This window comes from Asterias rubens, chromosome 15, assembly GCF_902459465.1.
Source record: "Asterias rubens chromosome 15, eAstRub1.3, whole genome shotgun sequence".
In the NCBI taxonomy this organism is placed as follows: Eukaryota; Metazoa; Echinodermata; class Asteroidea; order Forcipulatida; family Asteriidae; genus Asterias; species Asterias rubens.
The window spans coordinates 5,035,137-5,061,922 of NC_047076.1; the positions used below are offsets into that span (position 1 = coordinate 5,035,137).

General features: G+C 40.9%; 1 protein-coding gene across 3 annotated transcripts in view; it reads left to right on the forward strand.

The window, feature by feature from the left end:
- The window catches only part of LOC117299789 (coiled-coil domain-containing protein CG32809-like), a 56,143-nt gene that overhangs the window by 22,143 nt on the left and 7,214 nt on the right, over positions 1–26,786 (forward strand). For 2 of the 3 annotated variants that reach the window (XM_033783306.1, XM_033783308.1), the window contains exons 3-18: positions 6,219–6,323; positions 9,539–9,692; positions 10,169–10,367; positions 10,926–11,202; positions 11,666–11,993; positions 12,844–13,273; positions 13,696–14,007; positions 14,425–14,587; positions 15,374–15,473; positions 16,331–16,476; positions 18,195–18,361; positions 18,744–18,874; positions 19,609–19,684; positions 20,372–20,455; positions 21,046–21,184; positions 21,456–23,408. In XM_033783306.1, the coding sequence (XP_033639197.1) occupies positions 6,219–6,323; positions 9,539–9,692; positions 10,169–10,367; positions 10,926–11,202; positions 11,666–11,993; positions 12,844–13,273; positions 13,696–14,007; positions 14,425–14,587; positions 15,374–15,473; positions 16,331–16,476; positions 18,195–18,361; positions 18,744–18,874; positions 19,609–19,684; positions 20,372–20,455; positions 21,046–21,184; positions 21,456–23,408 (4,764 nt within the window). The remainder of the gene's footprint in view (positions 1–6,218; positions 6,324–9,538; positions 9,693–10,168; positions 10,368–10,925; positions 11,203–11,665; positions 11,994–12,843; positions 13,274–13,695; positions 14,008–14,424; positions 14,588–15,373; positions 15,474–16,330; positions 16,477–18,194; positions 18,362–18,743; positions 18,875–19,608; positions 19,685–20,371; positions 20,456–21,045; positions 21,185–21,455; positions 23,409–26,786) is intronic. The other variant, XM_033783307.1, reaches the window with a different exon arrangement.

The following is a 26,786-nucleotide window of genomic DNA, read 5'->3' on the forward strand; positions in this document are numbered from 1 at the left end:
GAGCATAAAAGTAATGCCACACAAATGCATGTAACATGTAGGCCTACTGGTGTTATTCTATAGAGGTTATCCCATAGAGTAAGACCGCGTTCCCACTGGATCCACAATTGCCAGATCGGGATCCCCCAACAAGATTAGTTGCAGGCGTGAAATCGCAGTCGCGTTCCCTTTGAGTATGATCGCACATTGATCCCCTTTTTTGGGAGCGGAAGTTGGTTCAAAAGAACACTGTTTCACTAGCAAATTCCGGGGTCTGATCGCCCTTTGCGTTCCCAGTAGACTTTTGATCGCCCATTAATCCACAAGGGCGATCAGATCCTGCTTTAATCCTACTCCTGAGGAGGATCAAAATTGCACGGTCAGATCCTGATCGCCCTCGTGTTCCCACTGGAGCTTATTTCTCTTTGATTGCCCTTTCGGGGTCTTGATCGCCCTTTCGGGGTCATGATCGCCCTTTGTCGTGAATTGGGAGATCAATGCGGGGTCCAGTGGGAACGGGGTCTAAGGATCCACAGACTTAATTGCCAGTGCAGACCATAACTCCTCCTCCTTTCTGTATGATTATACTTGACCATAAAACTCTTTGAAGAGAGACTGCTGTGTTCACTGGTATTAACCCAGCCATAAAACCCTAATTGGTGCTTTTGATCTATAGCAAACATCCTAGCTCTTAATGGCGCCAAAATCCATTAAAGGTGTCACTATCAATGCTATAATACATTGGGCAAATTGCCATGGATTATGGGCAAGCATGGGGGATCAATGCAGTGGGGGCAATGATAATGGACTGGCAGTGTTGTATGACACAACAAGGGGATTATGTGATGATGCTTTTGTGCATGTCCCCATTGGTGTGTGTAAACAGTTTCTTTGATCTTGATTTACTATTATTCTGCTAACCACAGTATAATGGAAATGACCTCAGGGGTATAGAGTGAAAATATAATGTTGACAGGGGGTTTTACCATGGTTTTAACAAGAAACTCCTTCCTCCATGAATGGTATTCCGGGAACTGATTGAAAGAACAATTTTGTTCACTAGGAATTTGTTGTTGTGCAACTGTAACTGCAGCTGTAACTGCACACAATAGTATGGAAATGACCCCAGTGATTTAGGATGAAATGATAATGTTGAGTTGACACTTGGATTTTACAAGGAATTCCTTCCTCCGTGAATGGTCTTTTTGTCTTTACTAGGAATGTTTGGTTGTGCATCTGTGATGTGGAGTTGTCTGTTTAACAGAGCAAAATCAAACTTCCCAACACTACATTATATGGAATGACTATCCATGCTCTAAATGAGTTTGGATTCAAAACCGTTGGTTTTCCACCATGCAAAGTTTCAAATCTTACTCAACACTACACTGTTCAAAGTCTGGTAACTTTCTCATTTATATTGTAATACAGTAAGAAGTTTTATACTAAAATATACCTTGCAATGTAGGCTACATGAGTATTGACATTTCCAACTTTGAGTCAGTCCACTTTTTTCATACCGTTATCATTAAGCATGACAAAACGGATTTGCAAGCTATACTAGTCGAAACAGTGAGACAAATTATTAAGAACTCACTCTGCAGTATTGACGTTAACATTGATTCACTAAAGTAGTATTCGCGGCCGATTTTCTACCTTCTGTCAAGGTGGTCGTTAAAAAGGGGGACAGTTCCTTTCAGAACCGGGATACAGTGCTTAGCATGCATCAGTGTGGGTTAAACACGAACGGTAGCCCCTTTATATGATGCAAATTTCACTTTGTTAAAGTTTGATGCGTAGCACTACTCCTAATTCTGTGAAATGTGTTTACAGGCAGTTGACACTATTGGTAATTGTCAAAGACTAGCCTTCACAGTTGGTGTATCTCAACATATGCATAAAATAACAAACCTGTGAAAATTTGAGCTCAATCGATCATCGAACTTGCGAGATAATAATGAAAGAGACAACCACCCGTGTCATACGAAGTTGTGTGCGTTTAGTTTAGATGGTTTGATTTCGAGACCTCAAGTTGTAAATCTGAGGTCTCGAAATCAAATTCGTGGAAAATTACTTCTTTCTCGAAAACTATGGCACTTCAGAAGGAGCCGTTTCTCACAATGTTTTATACCATCAACCTCTCCCCATTACTCGTCACCAAGAAAGGTTTTATGCGCTATTTTGAGTAATTACCAATAGTGTCCACTGCCTTTAAAGTACATGTATTTTTGTGTACCAGCATTGACCCCTTTTCAAGTGAGGAAAAAGTCATTAAAAAAGTGAAATAACCCACATTTGTTGGAATGTACTCTTTCAACAGATGGACATTTGTTTTCACAGCTGTGGAAGTTTTAGCCAAACATGGATTATGGGAACACCCAAACAGTTGTTCTTTTAATGTTGGTCATATTCCTAAATCGTTTTTCTTCACTGTGTGTCATTGTTTGATTGCAATGTTGTTATGACGGCTTTCATACTACAAGTATAATGAAGAGAGTTTTTCATAAACAAGTTTGATTAATGTTGTTAGGAAATCTGAACTGCTCACTGTTTATGTTTAGTTTTTGATGATAGGCCTATAGTCACGCTTCAGTTTTTTAAGGTGTTTTTTTTTTCTCAACTCCCAGATAGGCCTATCTTGTTTCTTGAAATGTAGAAGATTAAATTATAATTCTGTTACTTGACAGACACCATCTGGGCCCTGTTTCATAGAGCTGCTTCAAAAGCAGAAATGTGTGCCCTGCTTTATATTTTATTATTACTGCTGAGCAAAACTAAACAGGATACTCAGTCAAATACAGCTCATGTGTTTTGGCTATGACCCATATTCTGCTAACCAAAATTGTGTTTGTGCTTAGTTACTTTTTGTGCCTAAAGGTTGGGTCTAAGGACTTGTATTTGTCAACGTTAAATGCTGATAATTTATAGGCAAAATGATGAAGAAAGATCATGTGAAAGATTCAGATGACAGTGATTACAGCCAAAAACTGTCACTGTGTTTTCACAAGATTGTTGAATCCATATGTGTTTAGTGAGGTGGCAGAGGATACCAACCGCATCTCTGACTGCAGCATTCACAATTGTACACCAAAGCCTCAGAAGTCTGAGAAAGAAAAACGATCCAAACCATATTACTTCAAAGAGAATCCTTTCGCAAAATAGTTTGTACTATCAAAAGCTGCAGTGCCTCTCACCAAGCAAGTTGTTATGAATGATCATTCAATGTATGACCATGGTATGACCGTTGAATGTCTTTCCGTTTCAACTAAGTGTAGTAATCATATCGAGGCTGCAAGGAAAAATAGACTGGTCCCCTTTTAAAGAATAGCAAGAATACCATAGTCTTGATTGATTGTTCACACGGGGAACGTGATGCAATCTTTCTCTCAGAATAGATCTCCGATTCAGATTTAATGAACCATTGCTCACCAGCCCACTCCGCTCAGGAAATGAAATCTCCCCAGTTGAAAAGAACCTGCGTCTTTTACCATAAACATCACCCATTGTTGGGGTCACCTAATGATCACTGGCAATAAATACTCCTCGAGTGCCAAGGTGATTTGATATTTTAGACCCACGCTAAAGAAAAAAAACACGCTAGGAGAGTAACCAAGTCTGAGTCAACCTGAGACTCGGAATCTGAGGCGCCTCATGAATTATTCACTGCTGTATGTAGAAGATGCTAAAAAAACTGTGCATTTGTTGGTCGTTAGTATAAAGTATGCAGTGTGGAAGTGGGATCTACTCTCTTATAGGTTGAGTTATTCCAGGGATTTGTGCTCGTTGGGGTGAGTAGGTTTACAGGTTTTTCTAGTGAGCTGAGGCAAGATTATGAATCCATCCAAGTGTAATTTTTCCTCTTCTTAACCTAAAGTCAGTTGTTCTTGGTAATTTATCCTCCTCTTAAAGGCACTAGACACCTTTGAAAATTGTCATAGACCAGAATTCTCACTTGGTGTATCCCAACATGTGCATAAAATAACAAATCTGTGAACATTTTTGGCTCAATTGGTCAAGTTGCAAGAACGAAAAGAAAAACACCCTTGATGCACAACTTTGTGTGCTTTCAGAAATGCATCTGAAATTCAGATGCATATAATAACAGGCTTCAGATGATTATAGTGAGAAATTAGCTCTTTCTCAAAAACTACTATACTTCAGAGCAAAGAGTTGCTCTATGGTGTGATGTAATTTACACAATGACCATAGACTTCTAATTGTATTCAATTTTAAATAATAAAGCACAACTTTACTTTCAATGGATATTTTTATCACCAGTTGTGATCTTCACATGTGACACTTGCACCTTGGCTTTTGTGTTTGTTATCTGCTCGTTTTGGTGAAACCTAGTATACTGTTTCAATAAGTTGTGTTTCACATGACGTACTCTTTATACGTAACTAATCATATGATGCACTGTCGAGATCTGTCTGAAGTACAATCCAAGGGCTGAAGGGCAATTGTTACAAATGTAGAATCGTTGAGTGTTGGATGTGGAATTGCGTACAGTGCATTTATTCGCATTTACTGTGTTGTACATCGCAGTTTTTGACAACTTGAGGGTTTTGGAAAATGGGGAACTCAAGTAAAAGGCATGAAGAGGTGAGAGCTTTTAGTACTTGTACATAGTTGTTGTTTAACAGGTTGAGGAATAATACAAACTTTATGGAGTGGTTTGAACTGTTGAAATGCTTTTTTTTATATTTGTTTTTATGCAATTCGCCAGACACACAAGGCCTGGAGGCCACTTCAAGGTGTGGGCTACAATTTTTGTTCTTCCAGAGGCCGTTGCCACCTACTCAAAGGGCTAAAACAGGATTACCCCTTTTACAGTCCATACCGATGTAGGCTTGGGTGTCATCAATCAGAAGCCTGGCTGGTAGAAAGCACTACCTCCCCAACTTTATGTAGCAATTGTCACGACCTTGATTCGAACCCACACTCTGCTGATCGAACACCAGAGCTTGAATCCGGTGCTCTTAACCGCTTGGCCATAACATGCAGTAGACAGGTTGTGGTCTTACTGTTGTGATTGATCTGCTTATAGTAATTTCTGTTTGCTTATTAGAGCCATATTTTAACTTAGTAGGACCGGAGGACTTAGGGAATGTTAATTATTACATTGAGGGACAATACAGACACATTGTGGAGGCCTTCAATTTGGAGTGGTTTGAACTGTGGAGACACACAGTTTGTGATCTTCCTGTTGTGATTGATGATGCTTAGTAATTTCTGTTTGCATATTAGAGCCATATTTTAACTCATATTAGAGCCATATTTTAGCTAAAAGTAAAAGGCATAAAGAGGTGAGAGCTGAGAACCAGATCTTGACCATACTTTTAAAATGTATTGTAAACAATTCTGTTTTGTATGCAAGCTGTCCTAGGGCATTTCCTCAACAGTCATTTTTTTTCTTTTTTGGTAATTGTACGGTAACCTTCATATACGGAACTATGATAAAATAGCTGCAGAATCAGTTGTGTGCAATTTACTTGACTACATCTGCCTGACATTCCGATACAATCATCAGTCTCTCAAGGAATTTAGTGAAATTCTTTCCAGGAATTTGGGACAGTTTGTTTCAACGGATAAGAAGAACTTTTTTGTTGTTTTTTTTACGGCAAACACTGCTCCCCAACTTCCTATTTCAACTAAGGATATAGTTATTGATTTCTCAATTTCTTCTCGCTGTCAATAAGGGGGGGGGTAAGCATTGATTTGAGACGGGTGTTCTATTTCAACGGAGATGCCAGCAAGTTTCACATCAGTCTCGTCTCAAGCAAAGAGATCGTTGGAAATAAGATTCCTGTTCATTTAATGGACTACCATTTGCTGTTTTGGAGAAGAAGAATTTGGATTTAAAGGGGTGGTGATAAATTAAAGGGGTGGTGATAACTTAAAGAAAGCAGCTGCATTTGTAGAGTTGTACAGCTGCATTTGTAGAGTTGTACAACAAATTGTAACGTACTTCATTTTGGGACCACTTTGGTTTAATGTACATTGCTGTTTAATGAGTGAAGGAAACAACTGTGTGCACTTCAACAGTTGCAATGTTGGAACTCTGTAGGTTCTTAGGTTTCCAATACCCCTCTCCCTCCCATTCAAACTTTTAGGCTTACTGGAGTGCCAGTAACTAGTGCAACCTTCCTGTACTTGTGTAATTCCTGGGGGTTACATAAAGGTTTAAAATCACCAAAATAATTATCATCATGTTTTGTGTTTTATTTTTTAACTCCCCACAGAGACCATTGACCACAGAGCAGAAGAGGGAGCTCTTCATGGAGTATTTAAAGGAGAAATACCCGGACCATTCGTCCACCATTGAAGGAGCCAAGACACCAGAGAAGGTAATTACAGAAACGGTTCTCATTTTATAAACAGATTCCTTGGTGTGGTCTGGTGGTAACACTGGCCATTTTAAAGGCAGTGGACCCTATTGGTAACTACTCAAAATAATTATAAGTATAAAAGCTTACTTGGTGACGAGTAATGGGGTGAGATTGATGGTATAAAACATTGTGAGAAACGGTTCCCTCTGAAGTGGAGTAGTTTTCAAGAAAGAAGTAATTTTCCATGAATTTGATTTAGAGACCTCAAGTTAAGAACTTGAGGTCTCGAAATCAACCATCTAAGTGCACACAACTTCGTGTGACAATGGTTATTTTTTTTCTCCATTATTATCTCGCAACTTCGATGACCAATTGAGCTCAAATTTCCACAGGTTTGTTATTTTATGCATATGTTGAGATGCACCAACTGTGAAGGCTAGTCTTTGACAATTACCAATAGTGTCCACTGCCTTTAAATACCACATAGTAGAAGCTGTGTTCCCATTGGACTTTTTCTTATGCTGCCACGTGGAAAGTTATAGTGGTTGGCCTTAGTGTAACTTTATCATGCGTTCCCTTGTGGACTTATTTTCTGCGAAGAGATACAGTGTATAATATACAGCCAGTGTAAAGTTACTGCCCTCGTAAATAAGGCCAGAACGTGAGGCAATTTAAGATCACTGCTCTCGCTCCCAAGCTGCTGGCTGGCTGGCCACTGCTACTTCCCTGTTTGTGAGCTTGCACAGCGCCAGGGCATTAGGCAGTAGTTTCGCGGGGGGGGGGGGGGGGGGGGGGACAGCAGAGAGAGTTGGAACGCTATCACCGCATCAGACATTAATGACTTGTCCACAAGTCTAGTCCTGAGCCGACATCATCTTGATGTTGTTCCACATTACCCATAAATATATCACTGTCCCCCATTAACACTTATCATGCACTGTGTCTCTCCATTTTTGGGACTGCAAAGGGACAGCCATGCATCTGCGGACATGATTTATGATGTTAATTACAACAACAGAGAGTCATAATTTACATTTTGGTTCCATGTGATAGCCAGGGTATCAATCTTGCTGGGGAATAAAATTACAATACATTGGCTGGTGGACCCATGGGTTCACGCTTAAAATAGAAATTCCAGAACAGTTTCACTTAAAGACTGAATGAAATTATTCAATTAAATAAATACATTGTAGGTCTACAGTTTAAATGGTTTAAAGTAACATTCTGAATCAGAGTTATTTGTAGGTGTGTGTACTCTGTTATAATGGGTGTCTTGATGGAATAATATTACAATACACTGAACGGGTTCACGCTGAAAGAGAAATTTTGGAACAGTTTCAAATAAGCCTGTACAATGAAATTATTTCCAAAACTACAGTTGAATTGGTTTAAACTTAAAGTAACATTCTCAAGAAATGTGTCTAGTTTGACGAAATTATGTTCTGCCTACTTGAGTCTGATTTCTGACATTTGTGCCCTAGAAAAAAAATAGGAAAAAATTGTTATTAGATAACCTGAGAAGTTTAAAGCTTACACCGTATAGACAAGTACAGGTTAGCCCTTGTGCTCAATGAACCTTCTTACCCTTCCCCAAGGACCTATAAATACCATGTCTTAGTCTGGCAGGGGCTAAAGTGAGCCCAACCCTTGTCAAGAAAAGGAGTTTTGCAAAACATGCCATTGTGTTGAAAATTATGAGTGATGCCACCAACCTGTGAATTGAAGCTTTGGCGTGTCAGCCTTGTGAAAGAAAAAAGGAAGATTCATGGCTTTGCAATCCCCTTCCACACCTCAATAAATATCCTACAATAGACAGCGGATCCTTTTGGTTGTAAACTCCCATTGATGATTACACCACACTCCAGTGTACTACAGGAACAAGGACCACACTGTTAGGCTGTTGACCACAGATGCAATGCCATATTTATTACTATACCTGAGAATGGAACTTGGAAGGGGCTAAAGTGGGCCCATCACCTATCAAGAAAATTACACTCACAAGTGAGTTTTCAAAACATGCCATTATGTTAAAAATTACCAGGACTGTACGTAGACTGTATGAATCGATGCTCTGGCATGTAAGCTATGATGACAAAGGAAGATACATGTATCGATGTAATGGGTAAAAACCAAAATTCCTTTATCCCTTTATCCCAATGCAAATTAGACATCTACATGTATTCAAAAAGATTCATCTCTTGCCCCCCCCCCCCCACCCCACCTCAATAAATCTCAACAATCAAAGCACAGATCCTTTGGTTGTAAACTTCAATTGAGCACCAGTTGATGATTGCACCACTCTCCAGTACAAAAGGGAACAAGGACCACAGTGTAAGGGCTGTTGACCACAGATGCAATACCACATCACAAGGGAGTGATTTATGTACATTTCTATGACAAATCAGACAGTCAATAGATTTTTACTGATGGAGTCATCGGGTCGTAAAACTCTGCTACCAGAGTTATTAGGAATGGTGAACGTGGGGGGGTATTGTCATGGTAAGCTCAGAGCCCGAAACTTTAATGGTCTTCGGTCAGGAAAAAATCTTTTTAGAGAGCAGCCATGATATTCTTCCTTCTTTAGCCTGATTTCCAATTTGTTTTGCCCTTGGAAAAATCTGTACAAAAAATTGTGTTTATAGCCTCCAAAGTCTAGTGGAGCCTGCACCATGTTGGTCATCCCTTGTCACTATACTTTTTTTCAAAAACCAAATATCATGCCTGAGAGAGCCGGGGGATTAGAAATATCAGATTTTTTTTGTCTGAAATTAGACCATTTTTAAAGCTGCCTGGTGAAAAACATTTGCTTTATACAGGGTTCTCCATTTAATTTTTTTAAAACTGTTCTGAGCATTCTGGACCCGAATTTTGGAAGTTTGGCTGAAGATCACTGATTTGAAATGAGTTCTTCCGAGTGTTTTCTACTCGGTGTTTATCTTGGTTTTGAATGCCAATGTGCGTTCTGGAGCATTATAAATGGTGATGATTATTGTAAAATAAGTAATAAAATAAATGTATTACTATGACTGTTGCCTCTGACAAAGGGTCGGTATGGATTGAAGGCTGAGGCCATCTCCCCTACTAATTTGATAGATTATGATTGTAATGTGTTTTTTTGTGCGTATCAGCCAAAATTTTCGCGTATTGGAATGCAATCCGTGTATCGACCCAATAAGCTAGCTTGGGGAGAACCCTGCATACTTTACTACCTCTATTGTGTATTCATCCCACAGGATCCACTTTCCTTCTCTAATGGTTTCTACGATGATGATGGAACAATGTCCGAGATGGATACCCAAGCCACCGGGTTCCAGCGTGGGGGTAGAGTGAGGGCGAGTCTTCCAATATCCAGAATTTCAATCAACAAGTCCAAAGAAAAGCCACTTGGTACGTTTCATGAAACATCATATTGGAGTTTGCACTCCTTTTTATACAGTTAACCCTGCACTGTTTGTGTTGGCTCAGTTCAGTTTAAAAAATTAGTTGAAAGAAAGAAGGAAGTTCTTACTCACATATTAAAAGAAGGCTAAAGGCCTGAAGTCTTTTGATATATTTTTTTTAATGGGGGGGGGGGGGGACTGAAAGCACACAAATTTTTGCAACAAGGGTGTTTTTTCTTTCATTATTCTCTCGCAACTTTGATGACCAATTAAGTCAAATTTTCACAGATTTGTTATTTTATGCATGTTGGGATACACCAAATAAGAATACTGGTCTTTGACAATTACCAAAGGTGTCCAGTGCCATTAAGTGAAACAATTTCTAACCCTCTAGGTTTGGTGAGATATTTCAAGTTATTTCAAAGTATTTCAATTGACATTTCTGAGAAATTCCTTTAAGTGATTGAATTTCTTAACTCCCAGGTTTGGTCTACCTCAACTATATGAATGAAACCAAGCGAGCCTTGATGCCTAATGAGGTAACAGGAATGGACACCGTCAAGGCACTCTTCGTGCGGGCGTTTCCCCGCAAGCTAGCCATGCCGATGTTGGACCTACCCCAGAGGAAGATCTACATTAGGGATCCTGTCACTGAAATATTCTACGAGCTCGAAAAACTAGAGTAAGTAAAACTTTAAAAAGGGAGGGTCGAAAAAGTGGTTTGCAGAGGAGTATACAGCTACTAGCACACCATCTTTGAAATTTACACCTCTACTTTTCAAATCAAATCATACTGCTTCTTTAAAGATCTCTCACCTCTCACCTGGGTCGAATTTCGTCCTCTGCTTACCGCCGAATTGTGCCCTTACAATCACCATTCTCGGCCTAACTTTGTGCTAGCTGTGTAAGTGTAGAATGCCTAGTAACAAGGAGTACGGCACATGCACAAGCAAAAATTCCTTGCCAACCTGTGACGGGCCTGTATGCTTCGTTTGTGAAAGGGCAAGGGCAAATATCATAAATTTCTACTGTAGCATGGAGGCAATTGCCTTCATTGCCTCTGTGAAATATCAGGCCTGCCATGAAATATGCTTGACAAAAGCATAGAATTCTCTGCTTCCGCAAGTGGCGATTCTTTGCTTACTGTAAGCAGAGCCATGAAATTGGGCCCTGCTTGTTTCTCTTTGTTTCTGCGCCTCATATTACGACCTTGGTATTATTACTATTTCAATCTTTTCAGTGAGGTAAAGGACAGAGCAATCCTGAAAATCTACGAGCCAGGTTTCGTCGAGGACGGCACGTTGAACATCCACAACTCCACCTCCACGCCTCTCGACCTCAACGTCTACTCAGACTCTGAACTCCTCGACGTTGAGCTGCCAGATTTCAGGGAGAGAAACTACAACACGGTGGGGTCCAAACCAGCTCGAGCCAGTCGGGAGCGGGTTGAACCGCACAAGAGGCCCAGTAGCACCACCCCTATGGAGATGGGTAACAGGAGGATGTACACACAACAGGTTGGTGTTGCCCTTACCTTGCTGGGTTATTCACAAGTTGAGCATGGTATTTCTCCAACTTATGTTGTTCCATCAAGACGGTATTGTTTTCGGTGAAAAATCTGAAAAACTTTCAGATTAAAATATTGTTGTCAAAAATATCGTTGAAAATTAAACCGGGACTAAACTAAGTATTAAACTGATGTAATGCTGGGATTTTCAGTTTTCTTTTGACAAAATTTGTACTTGTTCAGCGTGATTTGGTCGTCCTCTAGGCTGTTAGCCACTGCCGATAATTGCCTATGGCACACTGGATTCTCAAACTTATCGTACATGTAACTCATTGCTGCGAACAATGGAAATAAGAGGCAGCGAATCGGTCTATCAAATTCTTGGTTGGCGTGATTTGCAATGGTTCCATTCCACAGTGGCCCGCAGAAGTTTGATTGTCTCCTCAAAGTCGCTGAACATGTTTTTATTTCAGGAGCGGTCCAGAAGCGGTATACCTCAACGCTCCCCATCTGCAGAACCTTTCCAACGAGGAGTTCCAGAACGCTCCACAGCCCCCGTGCGCTCCGCACCCCCAGGTCCCTACCAAAGAGGGAGCCCTCAACGCATGAGCAGTAAGACGCTTCCTCGTTCACAAGACGGAAGGACAACCCCAACGAATACGCCGAGGAGTATGACCATGCCACGCCAGGGCGAGAAGGGGCAGGTGTACAGACCGCACCCAGAGAATGGAGGGAGACCCATGGAGCAGCGCCTGTCTGGCGAACAGAGGATACAGAACACTGTACAGACAACTACAATGGGTAAGCAGACCTGTATGCTTGGTTTTTGAAAGGGCAAGGGCACCAAGGCATTTTCTCATTGGTAAAGGGCACCCTATGCGGAAATTGTAAACTTCTATTGGAGCATTTCAAGGGCACTAAGGCAATGACCAGGGCCATGTAGGCAGTAGCCTTCGTTGCCTTTGTGAAGTATCAGGCCTGGGTAAGCGTGGCTTAGCAGATAAGAATTACTCAAGCACTGGGGTTTCTGATTAGCAGAGTGTGGGTTCGAGTCCTGGTTGTGACACTTAAGCAAGCCACTCAACCATTATTGCTGTGCCCGTCGGATGGGGCGTAAAGCCATAGGTCCTGTGTGTTGTGTAATGCTTGTAAAAGAACCCAGTGCACTTATCATAAAGAGTTCACCCCGATGTTCCTGGTTTGATGGGCAGCATATTGTACTACAGCAAACCATTACATGGTTTAGAACATTTATGTTGGAGAAAATTGAATTCTATAGGGACTGGAAACAAAAATCATAATGTCTTGCTCTGGGGCCAATTTCATAGAGCTGCTTAAGCAAAAAATTTGCTTAGGCACCAAAACAGCTGGCTTATTTTACACATGTTACTGGCCAAAATGTCATGCCGTGTTCGTTGTTTGAGACTGGTATTTAGCTGTTGTTTACTTAGCATAACAATTGAGTGGGGTCTAGGTCGATAATCTGATTTTACTAAGCAAGGAATTTTTTGCTTAAGCAGAATTTTTTGCTTAAGCAGCTCTATGAAATTGGGCCCTGGTGTGAGCGGAATTACAACTGGGATCTATAAATGTGACAGTTGAGAATGTAAAGAAATCAACAATGCTGACATGATTTTCTTTATCTGAACAGCAGCAGGGCCAGGCCACGAAACACCACAACGCCAATCAGAGCCAGGAAGACACCCTTCAGAACCAGGAAGACACCCATCAATGGAGCGTCGTCACGACCCCAACTACCCCCAGCATCGCCCAGACTTCCAGCCACCCAGGAGCTCCACTCCCCAACAACAGCAACGGGGCGGGCGAACCCTAGAACGGGGCATGGCTGGACCAAGAGGTCCCCCTCCACAGAGAACCCCGGATCCAAGAGGTGGTGGACCTCCTAGAGATGGACCTTATAGGGATAGGCCTGGTGAGAGTCCAAGGAGGCAGCCCCCTCCTCAGGGCGTTGGTAGCCCAGTCAAGGCTCCTCGAGGAGAGTTTAGGGCTGATGGCCAGCCCTACCCACGGCAACCCCCTCCTGGGGATATGACGGGACGATCCCCAAGCAGGAATTCAGGGTGAGTTTTTTTATAATGTTTCTCAAGCTTTTGCCTCCAATTTTTAGTTAGTCTTTTATTTTTTAATAATAGTTGGAAAAATTGTTGAGGTGCTTCTTTCTTTTTTTGTTTTCCCGAGGATAACAATTTATTGTTGACATTTCACATACTTAAATCATCTTTCTTAAAATTATTTTAGGGACAGTACAATTTTAATATCTGTTTCCTTAAAGGCAATTTACAAGCAGTCAGCTTCAGGCAAACCAAAAAGAAAATCCATTCCAATTGAAGTGTAATTGTCTAATTTTGTAGAAGCTTGTCTCTTCTGCTGTCAATTTGTCCCTATGCATGCAGTGCAAGTGGTTGCCTCCAATTTGACCCTTTACATTGTGTGGCAACAAACAAATATAGATGTAACTCTTTTCTGTTTTGAATCGACACAGGCAAGGAATGAGACAGCCACCTCCGATTCATATGCAGCAGCAGCAGGCAGGGTCTACCCGCTCCATGGACAGAACCCTGGACAAACCCCGCGACAGATCCATGGAGAGACCCCGGGACAGACCCTATGAGAACCGCCCCATGGAGAGGCGTGATAGATCACAGGAGAGACCGCGCAGCATGCCGCCGTCCCACACTACACCACTCAGGGGACAGGGCCCCCCTCCGGGTAGTCGAGAGATGGAGGCGAGGGTCGTGAAGCAAGGACATGGTTCTCCCATTAAGGCAGGCGGTGGACCTGAGACAGAAACCTCGTAAGACTGACTTTTTCTATACATTTTTTCAATAGTTGATTGCAAAAATTGTTGCTTTTGAGCTAAAAGTTCTGTGGTAAAAAAAAACATCTTTCATGAGACTGAGACTTCAAATTAATTTTAATTTTGAAGGAAAAGTTCCCTGCAAAAAATTGCAGTATTTTAAACAAATTTTGTCTTGACAACTGGGTACAAATATCAACTAAAATAACTCCATGATTTCAAGTTTGCAAGTTTTTTTTAACAAGCCCACATGTAAGCATGCACTCAATTTTCGTAGCACAAAAGTAAAAGAAAGTCAGGAAAGTGAAGTCAGACTCATCCCCTAATTTATGCCCTTTATAAGACCTTTTCAACAATTGGGAGACCAGGTAATAGTTAATAGTGCATATCTTTTTAATCTGTTATCCAATCTAGGGTAAGAATATCTGCCATGGAGCAGCAGATTGCCAGCTTGGCTGGTATGGTACGCTCCGCCCTGAAGCCTGGGGAACAGCCACCAGGCTCCCCACAACATCAAGACAATCACACAAGGGGACCTGTCCCAAAACACAGTCCTGAACGTATGCCCCCTGCACAGGTAATTAACAAAAACATACTCGGGTTTAACTTGTCACCAGGACCAGTTTAACTGGACTAGTGGAAAAGCTTTGTACATGTACCAAGTGAAACCCAAATCTAACTAAGTTGGAATATATTTCACTACACACCCAGCTTTTTCACTAGTTCATTTATTACTTTCTAGTAATGAAATCAAAGCATCCTCAAATGTGACTAGCATTGTAACATATAGGCCTGACGACACCTGTGGAGAGAAGATGATGAAGAAATGTCAGTTTAAGATGAGGGAGGAAAACCCCAATTGGGGGAAACAAATACAATTAGGGCCCAAGTTCATAGAACTGCTTAGCACAAAAATTTGCTTAGCCTGAACTTTCTTTCTTGATAAACACAGGATTACCAACCAAATTTCCATTTGTTACACAGTGCTTGTTACTGGTATTCAGCTGTCGTTTGCATATCCTGAAAATCACATGAAAATTTGGTTGGTAATCATGTTTTTATCAAGGCAAAAATTTCATGCTAAGCAAATTTTTGTGCTTAGCAGCTCTATGAAAATTGGGCCCAGGTAGGGACTGAAAGCCCAATCCACATGCAAGGCGCCGGTCTGCGGTTCAAACCAGTGTTCACAGAGGTGAAACAGGCAGGAAAGAAACCACTGAGTCAAACTGAAAACCTGAACCCCCTTTTAACACTGAAATAGCTATTGGCTCAAGATGTTCTCTTTCCTCTCACCCTACACCTTGCCCACCCACCCTAGCATCAAGAACAAATTATTCATCAGGTTTTGTGTTGTTTGTTGCAGGCCATGAACCGTAGTAAGAATGAACTGACTGGAGTGAACGAAGAGGTCATCCGAGCCACTCAGAATCAGCGGAACTATGCCTCAGTAGACAGTCTCCGTGGTAAGCCTGCCCTCGTTTATTGCATTCTTATCATTTTTGTAAACGATGTAACAAGCCCAAAACAGTCCTCCTCACTTGGGTCAATAGAGAGATTTCACACGTGAACGGATACGCATACGCATACGTTTAGCTCTCCGTAACCTTACCTGTAGCAAGCGGGATATCATCAGTGTCATCTGCACAAATAGCAGATAGTGAGTAGCGTATGTCGTCATAATGATGACAGATCCGTCGCACTAACCAGATCCGTTCCCATGCGAAACCTCCCTAATGAAGAGCTATCGTTGGTTGAGAGTCGTGCACAGTGCGGATACGCATACACATTTCCATCAACATCAACGATGACGGCCATTAACCTTTTTGAGAAATGGCAGACACTACAGGAGTGCGCTGTTCGGTTTAGGTGTCATATAGACAGATATACCCAAACCTTTACATTGTCATAGCGTTGCGAACACCATATCTCAGAATGGCTTATTGCAAGGGGTCTGTTGGGTTACTATAGAGTGATCTGTTTTAGCTCTGTATTATTCATGTTAATGTTCTTTTTTTAGAAGTTAAACATTAATTTTAAATAACCTCATTTCTTTTGATAATTATTCAACCCCAATAGCAGAAAACTTCATAAATACCAATAGTGCCTGGCAGGTTTCAAGCCCAGGAATCAGACTCGAGTCCACTTTGAGAGTCACAATTTCTGGGACTCGACTTGGGTCCCAACGGCCAAAGACTCGGACTCAGCTATCATGATACTGATTTGTCACTGGCGGATAGTAAATTTACATGCCTCCCCCCCCCCACCCTTAGGTGTGCAACTATGCTAACACCTTGCTGGCAATCTTTCCACGTTTCATTAGATTCTACTGACAGCACCTCCGTTACACCACAGCCGATGGCGGCACTGAATGCCAGGGAGCTACGAGACACCACACTGCGTCTTAAACACTCCGTCAAGGACGTCAGAGATCAACTCAAGCAGATACGCAAACTTCAACTAAACATGGTAAGCACGTTAAGTTGAATGTCATTCTAAAATGACCCCACTTCTAAGACAATTACACTGGCTCCCTTTAGCCCAATGAATCAAGTTCCACACACTGGTCCATACCTACAGATCAATAAAGACACTGGACACTATTGGTAATTGTCAAAGACCAGTCTTCTCACTTTGTGTATCTCAACATATGCATAAAAATAACAAACATGCAAAAATTTGAGCTCAATTGGTCGTTGAAGTTGCGAGAGAATAATGAAAGTAAATACACTGTTGTCACACAAAGCTGTGTGCTTTCAGATGTGTGATTTTGAGACCCTCAAAATCTAATTTTGAGGTTTCGAAATCAAATTTTTGGAAAATTACTTCTTTTTCGTAAAATACGTTACATTTACTTCAGAGGGAGCCGTTTCTGACAATGTATTATACTATCAACCTCTCTCCATTACTCGTTACCAAGTAAGCTTTTATGCTAGCACTTATACTTTGAGTAATTACCAATAGTGTCCACTGCCTTAAAATCACAGTGCTCCAGATTATCTCTTTTCACGTTTTGAAATCCATGACTGCACATACTCCCTTCAAAGCTATGATGCCATCTCCCTTGTGGTGAACAAGTCACCCAAACTAGCTGGTGAGAGAGCTTTTTCTACTGCTGCCTCTCGCCTATGGAATTGACTTCCTGTCCCCATGAAAAGGCACATGACGAGTTAAGAAGTTGAATGCCACAATAAAAAGTGCATGTACTTTGGATGATAATATAATATGGGAGACAAGGTGAACTCCCCAAGCTAGGGAAAGGATGTTCATCCATCAAGCTCAAGAAAAGAGGTCGAGGTAGAAATTAGGTGCATTAATAAAAAACTTAGCGTCACTTTTACATGATGTGCTTAGGATATATAGAAATAAGAGAGGGGGAAGGGGGGTAGGGAGGTTTATGTATGATTATACAAGTAGGTGTATTCTAAGCCTGGTGCGAGGGCAGAGGGGAGGGAAGGGGATGTGAGGGAGTGAATTATAAACCCTTGATCTATAAATCCCATGCCTAATGGGAATAGGGTAACTGCGCCACGTTCTGGGCCATGGGGAAGGGGGGGGGGGTGCTAGTTTTTTCAAACTTATCTTTGCCTGATTTCATAATGTCCTTCAAAAAAGGTCTCAAGTCCTGTGTGTCAGCACTGAATACTCTGTATTTTCACAAGCTGTGTTAAAGGGTCGATGTACCTTTTCCTAACACAAAACACAACGTCCAAATATTCACATTAAACTTACACAGTTTGAAGATTATGATAGTAGAAAGCTTCCCTTGAAATTTTACCTACTGAGGTGCTGTAGTTTTTGAGAAATGAGTCAAACAAATAATTTTCGTTTTAGCATGTGAAAACGTATTAACCAGTTATGCTATGGTTATGGTTTTAATATCATAACTGGTTAATGGGATTTTACATGCTTAAATAATTTTCATCCTCCTGAGACGAAAACTATTTTGTGACTTGTTTCATTCATTTCTCAAAAACTACACAACCTCAGTTAGTAATATTTGAAGGGAAGCTTTCCACTATCATTATCTTCAAACCCTGTAAGGTTAATGTAAATCTATGGACATTTTGAAAAAGTACACAATTCCTTAAAACAAAAACAAGGTTTTGGTGTAAGGGTAAAAGTAAAATTTAGAATTCTTTATCCCCGATGCAAAACATCTATTTTTTTTAATAATGTGTCTGTAGGTGCAGGATATGAATGTAGCTTTCCGAGCTACCAATCGCAAGGTGCAGTTGGCCTTAGAGGTGACACCAGCGGGTAATGAGCACCCAGTACGCTCACTCCGCACCAGGACACAACAAGACTACGTCAGATATCAAATCAATCGGGACAACCTGGATAAAGACATACGGTACTTTCAATGTTTTCATGGTGTTTTTTTTTCCGTTCTTCTTTTAAAGACACTGATGGACACATTTTGTAAATGTCAAAGACCAGTATTCTCACTTGCTGTATCCCAACATTTGCATAAATTAACAAATCTGTGAAAGTTTTGAGTCAATTGGTCGTCGAAGTTGGAAGAGAATAATGAAGAAAAAAAAAACACCCTTGTTGGACAAATTTGTGTGCTTTCAGATGCCTAATTTTTTGTGTGTTTTAGTATTGTAAATGTCATGTAATTCATCTGTTTGGGGGGCTGCGGGATATGGTGCAAGATTGATTGATTGATTGAATGTGATTTTAGCAATAAACCAATTAATAATAAACAAGTTCAAATGACTGCTGTTTTTCAGGGACCTTGAGTCGTCCGTTGAAGAAATGCGCGATGATGTCGTCAATAAACACTGCCATGTCAATCTAGCTGAAGTGGATGCGTTGGCTCAAAACATCGGTAACAGCAGCAAGCACATCGCACAACAAAGAGGTTTGGATAGTATTACATTTAAATGCTACAAGTGGTGATGTTCTCGCGTCTAAACCTGTTATGTAGCCTAAGTGCCATGTCACACTAGGCAATTTACAGGCAAGGGCAGGGAGATCTGGAGACAACTCTGTCAAAACGTCTTTGATTGAGGGCACCACTCATAATAGAAGCTTCTGCCATAAGATGGAATAAGCAGCCATGCTTTTCCCATGCACACTGTGTGGTCACTTGCCTGGTTTTATTTACCCTATACACTCACTATGAGTCGCATGATTCTGGTCATTCATCATGTATTGGTCTAATCGAGGTATTGGTCTTCTAAGTATATCACCAGGCTGCTTATCATCTTGCCTTGCTCTCTACCAACCCCCACATATCAGCTTGCGATCAGCTTCCGACACCACACGCCTAACTGAACACTCAACCATCAGAACACTCTCATCTGCTCACAACCGGACTTTCATCTATGTTGCTCCCCAAATGTGGCACAACCTCCCAGCGTCTGTTAGAAATTGTGTTTGCCGAGTTACAGAGATCTCTTAAATCTGTATCAAACGTTATATGCTGTAGTATAGTTCTATTGGTTTGCTCACTTTATAATGTAGCGCTTTGATCTTGTCAAAAAGGGGCTTTATAAATGCTCTGTTGTATGTATGTCCAAGCTAATTTGACTTGGCTTACCTCGGCTTCCTTTACCCCGATAAGAATCTTTATTTCTCTTGTCTTTGTCGCAGTTGCTTTCCCTGTGTTGGCTGACAAGATGAAAGCTGTCATGCAAGGAGAGATGGAGGTTGTTGTCAAGGAGGAAAAGTAAGAAATAGTTGATCAATATTATTTGTGTATTGTTATTATATATGTATTTATATATTTATTTAGGTAATGAAACCAAGGATGCCTCATAAATGGCAAAGAAATGTTTATGCTGCTCCATTTTTTTATGAAAATTCTTCCTGTGCATATTCGGCATATTCTTTACACTGTTTTTAAAGGCAGTGGACACTATTGGTAATTGCCAAAGGCTACTCTTCACAGTTGGTGTATCTCAACATATGCATAAAATAACAAACCTGTGAAAATTTGAGCTCAATCGGTGGTCGAAGTTGCGAGATAATAACGAAAGAAAAAAACACCCTTGTCACACAAAGTTGTGTGCTTTCAGATGCTTGATTTCGGACCTCAAATTCTATTTCTGAGGTATCAAAATCAAATACGTGGAAAATTACTTCTTTATCGAAAACTACGTCACTTCATAGGTAGCTGTTTCTCACAAGGTTTGATACTATCAACCTCTCCCCATTACTCTTAATCAAGAAAGGTTTTATGATAATAACTATTTTGAGTAATTACCAATAGTGTCCACTGCCTTTAATAAGTCTCTGTTCAAATTCAATTGAATCCAGGGCCTGTTTTCGGTAACCACTCGTCTCTTTTTGACACATACAAATAGTTTAAAGAAACTTCTAACTCAATGTTGGTTAAAAACAATTTTCCATATAGTTTCATCAAGGATGAGCCAGGCAAGCTTGATGACTACATGAAGCGCTGTAAGAAAGTTACCGGCACCCTGTGCACACTGAAGAGGTACATAATGTATAAGTAGGATTTGAAACTTTGCATGGTGGAAGTAAGATATAGAAAAGTTTGCGGTAACACCATGTAATATCAATCTCTCAATGAGTTGGGGTGGTTCTGAAAAGATCCGTTGGATTAACTCGACGTTTCGATCAGTATGCTCTGATCGTCTTCTGGAGAGATTGATATTACATGGTGTTACCGCAAACTTTTCTATATCCTACATAATGTATGTTATATTATTGTCCCAAATGCAGTACTAACGCTATATGTTCTGTGCAAAAGTAGGGCCTTCGCTGCAATTTTGTAAAATAAAAACACAACTTTGAATACATGAAGATAGTGGTTATCGCTTTAAGAGTAACTTATTACAATAAATAAAGTTGCATCAGCTTTCGAAGCATTAACTACTTCTCCAGATGCAAGTAGTTGTTGCTACAAAAGCGCATGCGTATTTTTAATGTTATTAGTTAGACTTAAAGTGCTGCCACTACCTTCCATCGATAAGTTTGCCACGAAAGCAAAAAGTACTCAAGTTCTTCATGAAGATTGCACCAGTGTTTTGACATCCTTTTCTTCCTCCCCCAATTTTTTTCCAGACTTGCGTCAGTTCAAGAGCATCGTACTCCAGTTGTGCCTGTCTTTGAGCAAACCTCGGAACCTGTCAACCGTGAGAGGTTGATGGAAACCATTCAAAGCATCTCACCAAATCACTCTGAACGTGTCAAGAACTTACAGGCGAGTTTAAATTTACCTCTAAGTGGGTAACGAAATGTGAACTCATGGAGTGAGAAGACCAAATAACCCCTCAATTGCTATGAAAGTGGCCATAATGTAGGACAGGTCGTATGCATGTATAAACGCTTACATCAATGAAGCACGCAGCGTTCCTGATTTGATCATATATATAGAATATAATACCTATGGGATTAATTTCTATAGCACACACATTTAAGTCATTACCAGGTTATTTAAACATTTTAAATGTCTTTGATTTTTTTCTGTACAGGCTGCAGATGCATCCCGACAGCGCAAACAGCGCAGGACGGCTCAGGAGCTGCATCGCTTCCAGATGGATCTCGGCAAGGGACGTCAGACCCTCAAAAAGACCCAGAATGTCGACAGGATCAACCAGAAGAGAAGAGCTGCTCTCCGGGAGCTCTTCAAGAGTGAAGAGCATGATGCTATGACCCCGATCCTGACCCCGGAGAAGATGGCGAAACAACAGGCAACCGTAACGAAGAAGAAGCTTCCCCCTCCACCACCTCCGAAGAGGACCCACTTCTCCCAGCGAGTGGTCACAACCCACTCGCCAACCTCTCCTAGTACTCCAGGTGCAATTTTGAGCCCGAGCCCAGCGGTTGTGGTCACCTCGCCAGCGGAGAGTGACAGGGCGCCGGCGATCCCACCCAAGCCTGTCCTGTCGCCATCCAACAACAGCCAACAGGTGGAGTCTAGTTCCGCACGTTCTACCCCTGAACTTAGTTTGTGCATGATTAGCTCAGTTAGTGTGAATTCAGAGTGCCGTTCAAGTCCCAAACAGGTCCCTGCGTGTGCCATGTCCCCCTCCGTATCAAAGAGTGAACCCCTGCTTGCCGCCTCCAAGAATGTTAAACCTAGCATGATTAATTCTCAAAGAGAGGCCTTGACCTTGAAAGAGGTCAGGGGTTCATCCGTAGGTCAAGCTGCCATGCCAGTTCATGGTACTATCATGACCTGTCAGAGCAGACCCATGGGGTCGCCTGGAGGTCAGACGGGGTTTACCTCTCCCAAAAGTAGCGTGACCTCTCCACGCGGGGTTGTAACCCCCGAGGGTGGGGTCATGCTCTCGCATGGGGCAGTGATGATTGCTAAGAGTGGGTCCGCCACATCTCCTGGTCTGGCGACTACCCCTCAGCGCCAAGCACCTGTTCGGCTTCTTAGTTCCAGTTCCCAATCAAGCCCAAGTAAGACCAACTCTCCAACTTCGCCTCAAACTAAACTGTCCAGCATCCCTGTTTTCAGGAAGCCCCAGAATTCCCAGCCATTGCCACAATCTCCACAAAAAAACACAAACTGCATTCCACAAAAAAACACAATCGGCATTCCAAAACCAGCTGGATTCAGGCAACCTTCAAAGACTCAAACCTTACCCGCGCAATTCCATGCGCAACCAATTAAGAGGCGATCCAGCGTCCCGTCCATCTATGATATTACGCCCCCACCCAAACCTCCCAGGGGGCGTATTGATTCACCCGTTGAGCCAATCGATGTACCCCCCAAGTCCGCATTCCGCCCCTTCCCCATATCAGGTTGGATGGAGACGAGTTTAGATGATGTACCTCCAAGAAAAAAGTCCGGGAACAACATTGACAGACAAAGGAGGCACACCGTCACACTTCCTCAGCATCAGAAGCGAAATGGATGGGTACCGCCACCTGTTGCAGAGAAACCTTCTCCCGCCCTCTATCAGAAGAGCCAGCCAGCCCCTCAGAAGAGCCAGCCAGCCCCTCAGACTAAACCTGTTACTTCGCCACAAAGAATCTTAGTGGCAAGGACATTGGAGACCACTGAAACAACTGTTACAACAGTCAAAAAAGGTGTCCTGAATAAATCTTCGTCTGGGTTAGACTGTCAGTCTGAAACAGAGAAAAACACAACATTGCATCGACAGAATTCAGATCCAGGTGCTCGCCCACAAATAACCATTGTTGACAAGAAAGGTGCACTGAAGATCCAACAACTCAAGGAGCAGTACGCCAAGCTACGCAGACTCCAGGAAGAGCAGAAGAAGACCGAGGACGATCAGACATCAGAGACAAACCCAAGAGAGTCGACAAAGACTCCAGAACCTCATGCCGATAGCAATGGAAAAGAAGACGCATCAACTGACTCACCGTCCAAGACTCCAACGCCAACTGAAGTTGAGGTGGATGTCTCCTACAGCCAAGGAGAAGCCTCCAAAGCAGATGACCAAGATGAGGTGACGCCCCTACTCTCCTCCAATTCTCACCCCCGTTTTTTAGCCACTCAAGCTTCTCCTCCACACGCCAAACACCTTGCATTCATTTCAACTGCTTCCCCGTCTGTCTACCAAAGGCATAGATTTAAGAAAATGTTCAGCATCTGAATGCCCTCTCTCTCTCCACATTCCGCATTTGAGCAAAATCACTGCAGCAGTAGTTTTTGAGAAACGGTAGAAATGTAGCTGCTCACAAAAAACACCACAAATGTACATAGACGAGGGTTTCATTTGATGGCAGGTAGCACTAAACTGCATTTAATTTGGTTATAACCAAATTAAGCAAAAACAATCCTAACTAAAAACTAATTTACATTCGGCTTATGTTGCCATTTTTAGACATGCAACTTTTTAATTGCAAAAAAAAAAAAAAAAATGGCGGATCATACTTAACTTTTGTTAAGTGTTTTTCAGTTTTCTATTGCACTGTTTTGAAAAAAAAAGAGAGGAAAACAGCTGATCAGCTGAAAAGTTGCATGCCTGCATTTTGGATGGCAGGTTTAAAAACTTAAAACAACAACAGTAAGTTGTGTGTGACAATGTTTCTTCACAACTTGTGTCAAAGCTATCGGAAGAAACCCCACATGTCTGTGTTTTTTATTGAGCTGCTTACAGTCATCATGCTTGTTGGGTATGAGGTGTTTTCATGTTCCAATTTTTACCTTGGTCCACCTTGTGCTTAAATTTTGCTCTAATAATGTTAACACTCTCCATAAATTATTAATTTACCTTTCTGCCAAATTTTCTCTCCCCCCCCCCCCCAAAAAAAAAAAGGAACAAGTAGTCATAAAACTTAAACACGAATTGCAACACCAGTCAAAATATGGTAGAGTTATGCCATACTTTTATTCAAAAGTGTACTAAAATGTTCTTGTCGCAAACCACCAGCGTGCTTAAAATAATGGCCTGTACGATTTCAGATCTGTTTTATTTTTCTTGGACTAAATGACAAAATAAATTCAGATATACCTGATTCAAAAGGCTGCACAAAAATAATTTGTATACTGACCGTTTGGTCAAATGACACGATCTTCTGCAGAAGATTCTTATTTGTTCCTTTTTTAATGAAAGTAAACGGCTTAACGGCTCAAATGGGCTTTTTAAGTGTCTCCTTCCCACTCTGGTATTCACTATAAAACTGAAAACTGCTCTTTTACTTTTTTTAAATTTCATCCAAATTATTTCTAGCTTTTTTTCTTCTTATTACATTGACAATGATCAGACCTGGGGTGCGTTTCACTGATAGGCTGTAAACACAATCACCCTCTAAGGGTATTTGAAGAACTTCAAAATGTAACTTGATTTTGTTCGGCCTTATACTGATGTGTCTTAAACAATCAGAACTTCCCTGATTTCTGTGAGAAAAACCACAGGCAAATCACTCAGGTGGGATTCGAACTAATTACATTTCGCACTGCTAGAGCAGATGTCTAACCACCAAACCAAAGAGCTTTATAGCCCGGTGGCTAGAAAGTTTTAAGACAATAATAATTTCTGAATTTTCAAACAGTTGTAAAATTTTCATTGCGGAATATTGAAATTGCTTCCGTAAAATGTCAATAAAGTTATTTACTATTGTTACCCTAGGTCTGTTCATAATCCGCACTGGCCTTTATTAATTCAGATGATACAACGTTAAAGTGAGTAACAAACAAACACAAACTCTTCTCTCAGGAAAATGTAATTGTTGTCTTCTGCACTGTCCCTTTTTTTCCTTTTTCTTTTTCTTTTTTCACTTGCCCTGTATTTCCTTTTGCTTTCACTGTAAAATATTGTCAGTTTGTGGATCAGTCTACTTGTAACTTTGCCTTTTATTTTATTTGCTTGGAAAAATTGTACTGCATTTGTATAGACGATGTGACCTATGTTTACATTCAAACCGCCCTCTGTTGAAAAAACACTGTATACGTCATGTTTCGCCGGGCAAAAAGAGTCGTAGTCATGGTAAGATTGCATACACTTTCTAGCTGGCTGCCAAAACACAAAGGTTTTGCCCGGCGGTATGCGCTCGAATCATGTTATGATTTTCATGTGACGTCAGAGGTCACATCGTCTATAAAAAGATCAAATAAGAGATGTCATTTAAAACTCAGTTTGTTACTTGTATGGTGTTAAATTTTTGTTAGCATGAAAAAACTAGAAATCGTTGGTAAAACAACAAGTTGTTGATAATTAGCTGCACAGTTTTCTGTACCTAGTTTGGGGCTGAGCTGTAACTGGTCAAGCTTACACAAAGCACAAATTATTTTGAATATGGGAAGACAAATTATGTTCCCTCTTTACTTAGTCAGTGTAGTTAGGGTAAATTAGCAAAGCTTGGTATCAGTTTTGTGTTGCAAAGCTTTTCGAAACCGGCTGTCATATCATATCACAGGTCTATAAATGTTATGTTATGTAATCATAAATAAAGTATGATCATAACCAATATTCTTTTTTTGAACGACTGCTCTCTATTTCGCTGTCGATTTCGCCGTTTATATTTTGTTTTCAATGTTGCTGCCAATTGTCTAGTATTACATGGTTATTTTGCTGATTAAGGGTCAAGGTGGCATTTATTTACGATAATGTGTTTTTCTTGTGTAGAAGCGCAACGTGGAAATGTAAGACAAGTTTTGCTTATGTTTTGTACCAGTAACATATGCATGCTCAATACTTCATGCGTTATTTATCCGTTTTGAAATGCATGCATTTTTGCGTGGTTTATTGCCTGCTTCCTTTTTCTCTCGCTACGTTGTGATTGCATGAAATTATAAGTGTCGTGAATTAAACTTACAATGTCTTTCTTCTGTGTGACTTCAAAACATTAACATCTCATGTTTTTCCATTTTCATCAAGCTTTCCTTGTAAATTACCATACATTATTAAAGATTGACGAATATTCACTACGTAATTTGACTCAATTACCATATATTAAAATAAGCCCAATTACCATATCTTGCACCTGATTCCATCATGATGATTCATGATTTGATATTAGCACTATTATAAGTAATTTCTACGCCTCACTGCCTAATATCCGTGTTTCTCTTCTTAGTAAAATGCATCACTCTATTATTTAAAAAAAATAGGAGGTCCTTTTATTTCACCCAGGGGTTTCCTGATTAGGGACTGTTTGTATCCTAGTTGTGAGAATAAAGGTCCCAAGCCGGGTAGTAGTTGATTGGAATCTTGGTATAAGATTATCCCAATCTGGGTTTCAGATGATCCTAATGTGGGTATCTGATTACCCAAATCTGGGTTTCAGGTTATCCCAATCTGGGTACCAGCGTATCCTAATCGGGGGCCAATTTCATAGAGCTGCTTAAGCAAAAAGTTTGCTTAAGCTCGAAAATAGCTCAC